The 13902-nt window shown below is 36.5% G+C and overlaps 1 protein-coding gene across 7 annotated transcripts in view; it reads left to right on the top strand.

The window, feature by feature from the left end:
* The window catches only part of CDK14 (cyclin dependent kinase 14), a 511224-nt gene that overhangs the window by 140366 nt on the left and 356956 nt on the right, over positions 1-13902 (top strand). For all 7 annotated transcript variants that reach the window (XM_081800571.1, XM_081800565.1, XM_081800566.1 and 4 more), the window contains one exon: positions 6420-6514. In XM_081800571.1, coding sequence (XP_081656697.1) covers positions 6420-6514 — 95 coding nt within the window. The remainder of the gene's footprint in view (positions 1-6419; positions 6515-13902) is intronic.

The following is a 13902-nucleotide window of genomic DNA, read 5'->3' as shown; positions in this document are numbered from 1 at the left end:
TCTTATCTTGGCATTGCCTCCTTTTTGTGCTGACTAGAACATTCCTAGAGAGAACCAAGCCCCCTCGTTAGGTTGTTACCACCTGTGGTGCTTGGGTCTATCTCTCTGTGTAGCACCTAGATCTATTTTGTAACCAAGTTATCCATCAACTGTGGATTACCTTAGTGTGACTTTGTAATTGGGCTAGAAATACAGGATGCTAGAGGCTCTTTCTGAGATCAAAGGCAGAAGAAAAATTAGCAAAGGAAGATTTCACTTGAAATTCTTATTTAATGAGGCCTCATGAATCCTTCCCACTTTACCCTCACATCCACTCTCAAGATTATAGTATAATACAGTAGTGCAGATTGTGGTTTTCCTGCAATTCAGGGCGTCATCAGTAACGTTAAGCAAGGGGTTAATATATGAAGGTTAAAATCAGTTTTCAATGAATTCAGTATGAAACTGTGGACATTCCTATAGCCATGGCATGGTATCATTAGAATGGACATAGAAGTATACTCATGCATTTTATAAAAATGCAGTTCAAAAATACATCCCTGCTTTTAGGAATGGGGTTTCAGTAGATGATAAATTTAAGCATAATTTAATGCCTGTACTATGAGGATTAGGTCTTTGTGGGAAGATTCCACCAATGCAGTAGTGGTAAAGAGAATAGGTCCTTGATTCTAATTAACTTGGTTTGAATTCTAGCTCCGCCTTTAGCTACAGGATGTTAGATGAGTTATTTACTTCTCCAGTCTTTAAAATCTTCATGTTCAAATGAGGATACTAATAGACCAACCTCAGGGTGATGTTATACGGATTAAACTTAGGTGCTGTATTTGAAGTGATTAGCTCAAAGCCAGGCACTTAGCAAACACTTGATATTAACTAGCTGTCATTGTTAATTACACAAACAATGAACTAGAACTAGCAAAGGCCATGAGCATCTCCTTCATGGCAGGGTGGCAGGCACCATTCAGCTGGAATATTATCTTCATTTTTTCATTATCTATGCCAGTGTTCCCCTCCACTGGTCCATACAATTGATGGTTCTCTGTACCTTTATTCTATTTTTACAAAAAAATGTATTTACATTATCTCATTAAATTCCACATCTCTGTGCAGTTAGTGTGTTGGTTAGTAATTGCTGATTAGCCCTCTGTATTTCCAGTTTTCTAAAGTGCTGTCTCAAGCCTGCGATCTAAGTAGGGAAGTGATAAGCAGAGAATAGTTGCCCCACAAAACTGTTTCCAATTCACCCATGCACCTGACTGCAAAGAGCCAAAGATAATATTTAGGATTGACTACATATGGGTTTGATCTAGCATCTGTTTAAATGTTGATGATTTAATAAGGTTGCGAGAAAAAAAAAATAGGCAAACTCAAAGCCTGAACTTTAATTATCAAACAAAATAGGACCTCTCCTTCTGAATTATTCTTAATTTCATCCGTTTGATGGGAAGGATTTTATTATTGGCCTCTTTAATGACTTAGCAGTTGGATTCCTTATTCATATGCATAGTAATTACAGATCAGAACATTTCTAATTACTTAAAATAGGGGGACTCACTTCATAAGAATCTGACTCCTAAAGCTCAGACTATCTTAAGACATGCCCTATTCCATAGGCCCATTCTTTTTTAGATAAAATTTTTTAGAGAGACATTATGTGTGTATGGAGCTATGAAGCTAGCATGATTGATCTGTAGATTACAGTGTATTTCTACAATGTATACATATCAGTTTCACAGGGAAAATAACATTGTCTTAGCATCAAATGTGGCAAAATATTAATTTTCTGCCATCACAATATTAATACGGTGTATATGAACCATGGTAGTTAGTGCATCCAAATGCATTTAATTAGATAGAGTACTTTGTGCCATTAGCATGTTCTTTTACTTGATTTTTCTTGTGAATAAGTGTTTTTTTTTTTAAAGCATATTCTTGTTTTTCTGATTTCTTCAGTTCTGTTTCTTCAAGTAGTACATTTAGTGTGGTCTGTATCTTAAAACGATTATATCAACTCTGATATATAAGGCAGTTGATAAAGAGTGAAATATTTTAGAAAATTATTTGTGCCTTTTCAGGAGGAAAAAATACTGGCGTCCTCTTCTACCAGTTTTGTGTGACTATGTCTTGTACTTGCTATAAATACGCATTAGCAGTTTATCTCCTAATAGGAGTAAAGGGGCAATTTTCTGCTGCTGCTTTTTTTCTTGAACATAGATTTATTCTTAAAGGAGCACAAAAGCAAACACAGACTTCTCATTCTAATTTTAAATAATTTAGAGTGGAACTGTGAACACAATATTTTCCCCATTGAAGATCATTTTATACTGAAGTTTAATATAGGTTTTAAAATTTCTGTTTAAAACTTGGGCTCAGGAGGGTGATGGTAAAGTGTGACATTCGCAAGCTGTTTCCCGGTGATGAAAAATGCATGAGAACATAACCCACACAAGACTAGTCAGGCGATTTTGAATGTAATTTTCCATTAAGTTTTACTTGATTCAACTCAACACATGGTTTGTACCTTACAAGTTTCTTGAAGAAAAGAATATGTGGTCCATTGTTTTTATTAATCCCTTCTTAGTATGTCTAATTCGTATTACTTTTGACCTTTCTTCTTTTCTAGTGTGTGCATATGTATTTACATTTTCTTGTTATGTATTGATTTGGCTGTATCCCCTGGGTCTTAAAATGTCATGTCCTCAATGCCACATATTTATTTATGAATTTTCAATTTTGATTTTCTTTCTCACTCACACAGCTAAACTATTTAAGGTTTCCTTTTGTTCTTAATTGCTAATTTTACTGCATTATGTTCAGAAAAAGTAACTTAAGGTGTTTCTGCAGTTTTAAATATTGAAAGTGGTCATTTTTTTTTGTGAATGTTAAATGTATGCTTGAAAAGAATATATATTAACATGTGTATTAGATTAAAATGGTAATTCTCATATTCAAGTTCATAAATCCCTTACTTCTTCCTTGTCTGCTCTTTTGATGTCTGAGTGATGTATGTTTGTTGCCCATTATCACCGTGAATTTGACAATTTCTTATTTTATTGCTACCAGCAGTAAAATACATACATTTCAAAACTATGTTAATTATTAAATTTTAATTTAAATTTAATTTTAAAAATTTAAAATTATTAAATTTCTTTGTGGATATTAATGTTCATTTTTATGGGATATACTAATTTAATCTGTTTGTTGTTTTATGAATTCTATCTTGTTTGCCATCAATATTGTGATAATGCATTATTTTGTAAAATTCCTTTTTTTGCTGTATTTTCCCTTTACTCCTTTATTTTCAGATTTACTCATTTTAATTTTGTCTCTTAGGAATAGCATATTGCTAGACTTTCTTTGTTTTTTCAATCTGAGAAGTTTATATTAATAAAGGAAGTTTGTTCATTTATTTTTATTACAATCAATACGATTGATTGATATGTTTTACATGATCGATATGTTTAAACTTAAGTTCTTATTTTATGAACTTTTACTTGACGTGTTTTCTTCTTGAGCACCCCCCCTCCTCTGACCTTTCACTTTTTATTTTCATCCCTCTCCTCATTACATTGTGTTCTTCTATTCTTATCTCTCTAATTTGTTTGGGATTTGTGTATCCAGTTCATGTTATTTTGTGATGACCTTTGAAGAGTTAAGAAACATACTAAAACATATGCATTTGGAGTTACTCAGTTTCTGCAGTCTGTCCTGATCAATTGAAGAAATCTCAGCCTGCTGTTGCTTCTTTTTTCCTAGTGTTCCTTGCCTTTCTGTGCTTCCCCCATCACTCCAAGTACATCTTATATCAAGATAATACAGAATTCTGTATCTAGATTTTTTTTTCTGTAGGTGGCAACATTACATCTTTTCCATCCTACTGACAGGACTATTTTGGGTATGGTATTAGTGATTCAGAATCATTTTCGCTATTTATTTTGAAAATGTTGCTTAATTGTCTTTTTGCAGTCATTGTTGTCTGTGAGGATATTATGCTGATTGGATATTTTTTCTATTTAGGTGCAACCTCTTCCTAAAGTTTTCTAGGGGAATTCTGTTCAAACATTGAGCTTTTTACTTTTCATATGTGTCCATTCTTTTATTCCCTGCCCATTGAATATTTTATTTCATTGATTAAATATTTAATCTCTAAATCTCTAATTGTTTCTTCTTGAAGGATGTAGTATCTTCTGAAATCTCTCTGAACATACTGGTTATTTTTATTCAAAGTTATTCTTGGCAATGTCAACTCTCTAACCAGGGTTTTGGTTTATCTGCCCATTAAATATTATGCCTTTTTTTTCCAGGTGTTGATTTTCCTGAAATGATTTGTGATTTTTTATTATATACTCATTTTTGTATTTGAGAATTACTGTCAGCTTATTTAGTTTTCTGTAAATCATCTGTAGTGATCTTATGAGAGAGGCAAGGATTACAGCTTGGGCATGGGGGGGATTGTCATCCTTTTTCTAGGCAGTGGCTGCTTCCGTCCTTGCTCTGCCCCTCTGGCCTGAATACCCACAGTCTCAGCTGTCTCCTCTGTGCAGATGTTCCTGCAGTTTGCTTGGGAGCGCACCCTGTGCTCAGCTGTATTGATTAGTTTCACATTTTCCTGGAGACTCCTGCTTCTTTTATTTGTAATAGTCTTCTTCTCCAGGTTGGGGCTTTAGGTTGCCCCAGTCTTTTCTCTGAAGTTTTGATTCTTATTACTGTCTCTCTTTCAGAATTTCTCAAAATTTCTGATTAAATATTGGCACTCTTTCTTGTTTCCCATTCCTGTTTCTGCTTTATTATTTTTGAAAAATATCTTCTCAGTCACTGTGTGGTATTTTGGGCGGGAAGGAGGTAAGAAGCATGTGTTCAACTTGCCACACAGGATCTTTATAAATGGTGGGAGTCAGATCCATTGCCAGTATGTTATGTTTCTCATAAGTGGTATAAGAGCACATTCTCAAGGATAGTGTTCTATAAACTTTCTGCAAGAAGGTCTTTTCCTGAGCTTCTGAAAATCATTAATTATGCAGTAACACAATCACCAGTAACTTTTTATCGATTATTTATGTATTTATAACTGAGATTGGATAATTCCATTAAGATGCTTTTAATTCCTCATATAATTATCATTTTCTGATATGCTTTGATATTACCCTTTTATAGTGACATTAAAATAATAGGTAACTTGGGGGCGCCTGGGTGGCTCAGATGGTTAAGTGTCTGCCTTCTGCTCAGGTCATGATCCCAGGGTCCCGGGATCGAGCCCCACATCGGGCTCCTGACTCAGCGAGGAGCCTGCTTCTCCCTCTCCCTCTGCCTCTCTCCCTGCTCATGCATGCTTTCTCTCTCTGTATCTCTGTGTCTCAAATGAATAATAAAAAAATAATAATAATAGGTAACTTGCCCCATGGAGGACAGCACTCCCCCTGTCTTGTCTGGTGAAAGTTGAGGCGGGCTGGGGACAGCAAGAGTGATGAGATTGCTCACTTTCAGTACTTTTATCATCTTGATGGGATGTGCCATGTCTTTAGGAAGAGTTATTTTGCTGCAGCTAAACTTAAGGGTCGGTTTATAATACATAAGACAGTTCCTTTTGTATTAATGAGTAATATCTGAGTGATGCATCTTTGATTATTTGTTTGCATTATTGCTAAGAGGTATTGGAGGAGTACCTTTATCTGGCTGAATATTATACAGTCATGATTTACAACAGGGGTCAGAGGGTAAATATTTTCAGTTTTGTTGGCTGTATCATCTCTGCTGCAGCTACACCTCTGTTGTAGCTTTCAAGTCGTAAGACAATATGGAAATGAACATGCATGACTATTTTCTAATAAACTTTGTGGACACTAAAATTTGATTCTCATATATAATCTTACTGTGCTATTAAATTTTATTCTTCTTTTGACCACCCACCCCATTAAAAAAAAAAAGAAGTGGAAACTTTTCTAAGTTTGTGGGATGAACAGGTGTTAGTTTGGACTAGCCAGGCCCTAATTTAGAAGATTATATAATAATAATAAAAAAAAAAAGAAGATTATATAATAACATGGAAAATATTCATAATATGTTGAGTGGGGGAAAAAAGCAGATTAAAATCAGTATGTTTAGTGTAATCCTATTTATGTAAAAAAGCAGGCATCAGCATATAGATAGCACTGGAAGAAGAGATACCAAAATATTAATGGTGGTTCTTTCTTGGTAGACAGATTATGGGTAAATTTAAACTTTCTACACTGTTTTTATTTACATTTTCTGAGTTTTGTATCCTGAATAGTTATCATGTTGTTTTTTAGAATAAATATTCTTATATCAGAAAAAAGCTATTTAAAAAAGTGACAGAATTTATACATTTTTAGCAAAATTGGCCTATTCATTGTAATTAGTTTGATACAATCTGTTTTGTTTACCCTCTGCTCCATTTTTAGCCAACAAGTCCCAAATTTGGAAAAGCTGACTCATACGAAAAACTGGAAAAACTAGGGGAAGGCTCTTATGCTACAGTATACAAAGGGAAAAGCAAGTAAGTTCATTCGGTTTTTAATATTTCACATTTAAAATGTACCTGCTCTCTTAATACTGATTATTAACAATTAATAATATTAATTTATTTAAATAATTCTCCTTTAATATACAGTAGATTTTCCCTCTCAGTTTTTGTTCTTATTGTTGTTTTAAGAAGTGTGAAAGTCAGCAGAATTGGTTTTCCCTGCTAGCAAACAATTTTGCAGACTTGTCCAATTTATCTTTTCTGTCCTACCCCTGCCCCCCCACCCCCAACATTGGGGCTGGAACCCTCAAATGAGAATTCGTTTCCAGGTGAATGATATGATTGATTTTTTCTGGAGTTTTAGTGTTTGCTTAAGAATAAGAGTACTGATTTGACAAAGTCAAATATATTGGCTATTCTTGCGTCTTTTTAAATTGAGCTTTTACTCCATCTAAAGAAATCACTAAATTAAAAAAAAATGCAGACTTTTTCTTTTTTCCTACCTGTGTACTTTGACACCATACTACATATATTTTCACGTGGAGAAACAACCTTCCCTCCTGTTGTTATTCTCCACACACCCCCCCCCGCACCCCCCTGCCCAATGCTATCCTGGGGTCAGGCACAAGTTTGGATTCTTGAAAAGCTTACCCCATATGTTTCTGATAGGCCTCCTCCCTCTCTTATTGATTAAGAGTGCAGAGTTACTGTATTCGGTGGCATGTAGAAATATAATGCTATTTCTCAAATAACTGTAGGAAATACAAATCTTTACCTTAAATAACATTACCAAATAATGTTGAAAAATAATTTTCTGAACCATTCCCTGTTTTTGTCTCTCTTTTAAGTCATTATGGAAGATAGGAAATTCTAACCTAATTAATTACATAAAATCATGTAGTGGAAAATTCTCTGAAGGAACTTTCTAAACACATAATTGGAAATTTTGACCATTTAGGTAATCTTTGGCTTTTCTGGAATGTAGTTTTTCCTTTGCTTATGTTTTTTAAGAAGATGAAGAAATATTTCTGACAAAGGAAGATATGTAAGTAAGGATGCAGGAATAATATAAGTAACAAATAATAGTACTAATTTTGAGATTTTAAATATTTACCAAAAAAAATGTGTTTTAAAAAATTTGTATGAAAAAGAAACATGATGGGAATAAAAAATCAAGTCAAATCTAGAGGGCTGTTAATGACTTATCTAGAGTGCCTGAACATTACAGAATATTGTTGAGCAGTTTTAAATAGAGGTTGTGTGTGAAACTTTATATTCTTTCCTAAAGAAAAATAGTTATTTCTCTAGTATATAAAAATTAATTGTACATTTAATGTTTATAACATGAGGGTCACTACACTGGATTAAGCAATTGTTTTGCATAATGTATGGTATATCCATTGTCTCATCATTTCTCATGATGCCCTACAAAGATAGTTCCTATAATTATCACCTCCGTTTGACTAGGAGTCCTGTGCTTGGAGAGTTTTCACCACTTGTCCAAGTCCACACAGTTGGTTAGTGGCAAAGCTTGTTTTTGGCTCACGTCTCTCTGGTTTGCAGCCATTCTTTTCCTAACCATTATACAATACTGCTTGCACAGTATAAGGCCTTCCTCGGAAAACCTTGGTCCTTGTTGAATATTCCAGATGGTTCTCACATATGCTCTGGCTTGTTGTAATCATGAATCAAACAGAAGCAAACATATTATTTCATTATAAGGAAATACACCAGTTACTTTTAAGTGCCTTCCCAAAAAAGATGGGCTCAGCTGATTTCCAAATGTAAGTTAATAACTCTATTAAATGTTTAACTTTGTGATTTATATCAAAATCTTGGAGATAGTTGAAAAATCCTCCATTTATTATGCTCGAATAAAAGAAAGGCTGCCTTTTAAGTGTCTGCAATCTTTGAGAAGGGCAGTTCCGGACAGTTAATACTCTTCACTCCAGCAGGCCTAAATGTATCTTGTCAGCATTTCTCAAGCAGTTTCAAGCCTGCTGGTCACACGTAGCATTTAATTTCCTCCAGCTGGATATGAAAGCCATTGACCACTCACCTGCTTTAAGAGAGGACAGGTTGCCTGTGCTTGCTTGCTTTAGGGTGGCAAGGTCAGGCCAGAGCACAACAGTTACATGCCGTCTAGCAAGGCTTGAGAGCTGAGTTTGTTTGATGTGTCCCCTGAAGTGCTGTAATTTAAATAGCCCCCCATCCCAGGACTCCTCACCACTCTCCCATACATGTTGGCATCCCTGCCTCCCATCTTTAAACATTATCTTTAGCATCTTCTCCAAGAGCAGCTATCATTATATTGTGGTAAAGTTGCCTGGTATTTGTAGAGATCTCACTAATTTCTAGTTTGTGAGCATTTTACAAATACATCTTGAATCACATGGGGCAAATTGGGATTTTGCCACTAACCTCACTGTATTAGTTTGCTGGGGCTGCCAAAACCAAGTACCACAGACTGGGTGGCTTAACAACCAAAATTTATCTTCTCGCAGTTCTGGAAGCTGGAAGTCTAAGAAGGTGTTGGCAGAGTTGGGTCCTTCTGACGGTTGGTTCTGTAGGGGAGAGAATCTGTTCCCTGCTTCTCTCCTAGCCTCTGCGGTGAGCTGGCAGTCTTCGGCACTTCTGGCCTCTGAACGCGGCACTTCAGTCTCTGCCTTCCTGTTCCCATGGTGTTCTCCCTGTGTGTGTCTGTATCCAAATGTCCCCTTTTCAGAAGGACACGAGTCATACTGGATCAGGGCCCACCTGCATGACTTCATTTCAATGCAGTTACCTCTGTTAAAGGCCCTATTTCCAAAGAACCTATGTCATATTCTGAGATTAGGGAGCTTCAGTATATCCTTTTTTGAGGATATAATTTAATCCATAACACTTACACATTTCAAACCTCAGTAATTTGGCATTGCATTCATGACAGTGTTCTTTTACTATTTATGGTATGTCTTGAGTCATCTTTTATTTCATGGTTCTTTAAATAATACAGGCAAAGGAGATCCTCCTCTCCCCACCCACAAAATGTTTGTGTACTTGTTGATTTAGGTGTAGTTGCTGGTAGCTATAGTATAGAAACTCTTGAAGGAATAGAGAGGCTTTTTATTACCTTGAATTCTCTTGAGTTTCTTACTCTACGTAGATTGGGAAGAAGCTGGCTGAGATTTCTATACTGCGTAGCCCCCTTGGTAAAGAGTTTGGTTCTAGGGGCGCCTGGGTGGCTCAGGTCATGGTCCCGGGGTCCTGGAATTGAGCCCGGGCATCAAGCTCCATGCTTAGCAGGCAGTCTGCTTCTCCTTCTCCCTCTGCTGCTCACCCTCACCCCCTGCCCCCCATTTGTGCTCTTTCTCTCTCTCTCTCAAATAAATAAAATCTTAAAAAAAAGAAGACATTTAAAAGGACAAAAAAAAAAGTAAAATACCTGAATGAGCTTGTATTAGTCTTTTGTAATTTGTGGCAATTATGCTTTTCTTTTTTTATACCAAAAAAAAAACCTTGAAAAGGCAAAAATAAATAAATAATAAAAAAAGAGGAGCCTGGTTTTAAAGAATATGGCTGGTACTGCAACCATGTCAACACACAAAACTCACAAACAAGCTCTTTAATTTTTTTAATAAAAGCCTTGGATTTCCCACATTTTCATATTTGAGTAGAAATATATATTTTTTTAAATCAGTGTTCTTCAGCTTACTTTGTGTGTGTGTTTATGTTTGGGGAAGGGAGGCAGTTTATCATCACTCGGACTACGAATCTCTATCCTGGCTTGGTTTCCTGATTATGTTCTCTCTTTTACATCCCTGTAGCATTTAATATAAGATTTAAAAAAAATTATGCATTGTATAATCCTTTGCATTTAAAAAATATAACATTTAAAAATGTTTTTAATTTAGTACCTCAAAATCATTTTTACCTTTCAGGAATTTTCCCAGGGACTTTTGTACATTAAGAGACTTGTTAACATTTTTTTTTTTTTTGAGCTTACTCAACTACTGATGAGTGTTTATTATGTTGTTTTTATGCCCTTTTTATACTGTAGGTGAAGAAGAGGTGAATCACATGCAGATTCTGACCTCAAGTACCTTCACAGTTTTGAAGGGAGATGGTCCATATACCTAAATAACTCAACATAAGTTAGAATGTAGTGTATTTGATATGAGCTAGAATGCAGTAAAAAAGGCCCATGTAAAATGGTGTGGGGTTTTCAAAAGGAAGGAAGAGAGGATGATGTTGACTAAAGTATTTTAAGTATGTTCTCTCCAGGGGTGACTGATCAAATTCACAGCCTCATGTGCTTTTATTTTTTCAATTTTTAAAAAAGTTTTTATTTTAATTCCAATTAGTTAACATACAGTGTTATATTCATTTCAGGTGTACAGTGTAGTGATTGAGCACTTCCATACATCACGCAGAGCTCATCGTGACAAATGCCCTCCTATGTCCCCATCACCTATTTCACCAGTCCACCCCCCCACCTCCCCTCTGGTAACCATCAGTTTGTTCTCTATAATTAAGCATCTGTTTCTTGATTCTCTCTCTCTCTCTCACTTTTTTCCCTTTGCTTATTTGTTTTGTAAATTCCACATATGAGTGAAATCATTTGGTATTTGTCTTTCTCGGACTGGCTTCTTTGGCATCAACAGAATGAAATCTTGTCATTTACAAGGACCTGGAGCTAGAGAATATAATGCTAAGCCTCAGTGCTTTTAAATCAAGCCTCCCTCATCACTGTGTGTATTCATAGGAATCCTTGGGACAGTTGTCTTTTGGGCTGTGGTCCCCAAACAAATATATTTTCACCCTTTGTTATCAGACACTCCACTAAACTTATTAAAGACTGGGAGCCTTAAAGGAAAAGCAAACTGATTCATTCTGATTATTGTGCAAATTTTGATTAAGCAAAAGCGTACTGTTTAAGTGTTAAAGTGGAATTGGTTTAAAGCAATGTAATTTGGCAGGGTCGGTGGGTTGTTTATGTGTGAGCACCCATTAAGGCCTGGCTATTGCAGATAAGGGCTCGGACCACAGACAACCACCTCAGACTTGAGATGTGGTGGGACCACGTGCTTCTCAGTGTACTGGGATCTACAGGCGGAGCACACCCAGTCTCTCCTAGATGTCTGAAGCCCCCCAGTTCTGCTCCCCGTCATGAGTACTGAGAAGTTATGAACCTTTCCTCTTGCCTGGAACAGAGTTCTCTCCTTTCCTTCCTACTTACCTAGGGGGTATGTGAGGCTGCAGATGCTTGCTTTTGATTTTCTCATACTTTGTGTCCTTTAGTGAAGGAAAAACCTGCTCTTCGTTCCATCTCTGGAATTAGAGTATTCGACTTATTTAGACTGAGTCATCCCACAGATGGTCCTGATTTTTGGTCCTTTTTTTTTTTTTTTTTTTTGCTTATCTTGCATTTCTGTTGAGGGGATGGTGCCAAAGCGTTGCTCCTGTGGGAGCCTGCTGAACAGAGAAGCCTGCCCGCACGGGTTTGTGCCAGCCGTAAATTGTTATCTCAGAGGTCAATAAGAACAATGGACGAATTTGCTCACTTTATGTAACATGAGATTTATGGGATTGAAAGTGCCAATCTTCTTTTAGCATTTCATTCTGCCAATTTGTGCTGAATAATTGAACTTGAATTAAACGACCTCATAAATTGAGAGACTATGCCAAACCAAGACTGAACTCTACTAAACACATTTCAAAGAGCTCTTCAAAGCCCCAGGAGGAATAGGGGGAGAAATGCTGTTAATTAAAACAAGCAGCAGCAAGAAGAAAGGCTGTGGCAGTTAACCACCTTTTCAGAATGTGTGAGATTAAAGAGGTGCCTCTCACCGCTTGCCCTGAAGGTCAACTCCATTGAAACACTATCGGGGGCAGTTTGAAGAATTCTAAAAATCAGAAATCCCCAGATGGAAAACACTGGACTCCTGGTTCACTGAAGTTTCAGTCTTCAGTGTTGACACCTGGACTGTCATGCCAATCTCCAGCATCCGGAGAGGTTGCCTCCCACAAAAGAGGCAAATCTGATTACATTTTATGAGCTCTGATGCAGGAGGCTCCAGAGGCCCAATCTCTGTTTCTCATTAGGTCTGCTCTGATTTTCTTTTAGACTTTGGGACCACAGGCCAAAGCTTATTATCACCACTCACATTAAAGATCAAGCCTGTATCCACGCTATTAATCACAGGGTCTGAAAATGGCATCATAGTATGATAATGCTATCAGTGTGAGCTTTGTAATTTAATGCACAAAATGCAGCATTACAATGTACAACAAGAGAAATTGGATTAGAAAGAAAAAAGCCAATGGAGTAAATGAGTTTACGCCTTGTAATTTTCAGATCCGGTGCTCCTTCTGTCTAGGTGAAAGTTGAAAAAGCAGAATTCTTACCCTTACGTAGGCCAAGGAGGATAATGGCCCACCCACCAAATCTGCTAATTAAAAAAACCCTAAAGTCTATTCAAATTGCAGATTGAGCCCTGACTTCCTTTAGAGGAAGAATGCAAGGCATTGGAGTCTGGTTCATGGGTACAGCTGGTTTCATTTAGCTTGCAGCAGATAAACAAACAATGCCTAATCTTTTTGACAAAAGTGACAATGAGGATATTGTTTAGGCAAGAAGCATGATTTCAATTATTAGACTAAACTATGCAGGAATAACTTTCCTATTAGACAATGTCTAAATGTGTCGGCCTCTGTTAGCCATTTTTATTACCAGAGTCCTTTGATCATTTGATTAGGAGACCCTCAAAAGAATCTGTGATATTTGCTGTCTTCAGAATTGTGGTCATATATCAGATCTGCCCAGCTGGTGAAAATGGAGGCATTTTTTTGGTTAGGGGAGGAATTTTTTGAGAGAGTTAGGGTAGAATTTCCAATTATCGTAATGTCAGGGCTTCTTGAATCTTTCTCCCATAGTTCAATTTAAGTGGTTTTTGAGGAGGACAAGGGGAAGGATATGATAAGATAGGTTTCAGTTTAAAGCATACCCACATTCCTGAGTTGCTTCATTATTATTGTGATTCTTTTCATTTCAACCAGGATGCTGGGGAAGTAGCATCTTTCCATTTTAAATTCGTGGTTCTCAACTGGTTCTAGATGTTGCTCCTCAGAAGACATTTGATGATATCTGGAAATATTTTTGGTTTTCACAACTTAGGTTGTTACTGGCATCTAGAAGTCAGGGATGCTGTGAAACGTTCTACAAATGAGTAGGACAGTCTCTCACAACAAAGAATCATTTGCTTATTTGCCTCCAAGTGTCAATAGTGTCAAGGTCGGTCAATGTGAGACAGGAGTCCATCAAAATCCTAAAGGAGAACACAGGCAGCAACCTCTTTGACCTCAGCCGAAGCAACTTCTTTCTAGAAACATCGCCAAAGGCAAGAGAAGCAAGGGCAAAAATGAACTATTGGGACTTCATC

This window comes from Leptonychotes weddellii, chromosome 12 (genome assembly GCF_054177405.1).
Source record: "Leptonychotes weddellii isolate Sample4059 chromosome 12, ASM5417740v2, whole genome shotgun sequence".
NCBI lineage: Eukaryota > Metazoa > Chordata > Mammalia > Carnivora > Phocidae > Leptonychotes > Leptonychotes weddellii.
The sequence above is the reverse complement of the archived record's forward strand: the minus strand, read 5'-3'. Positions and strand labels throughout refer to the sequence as shown.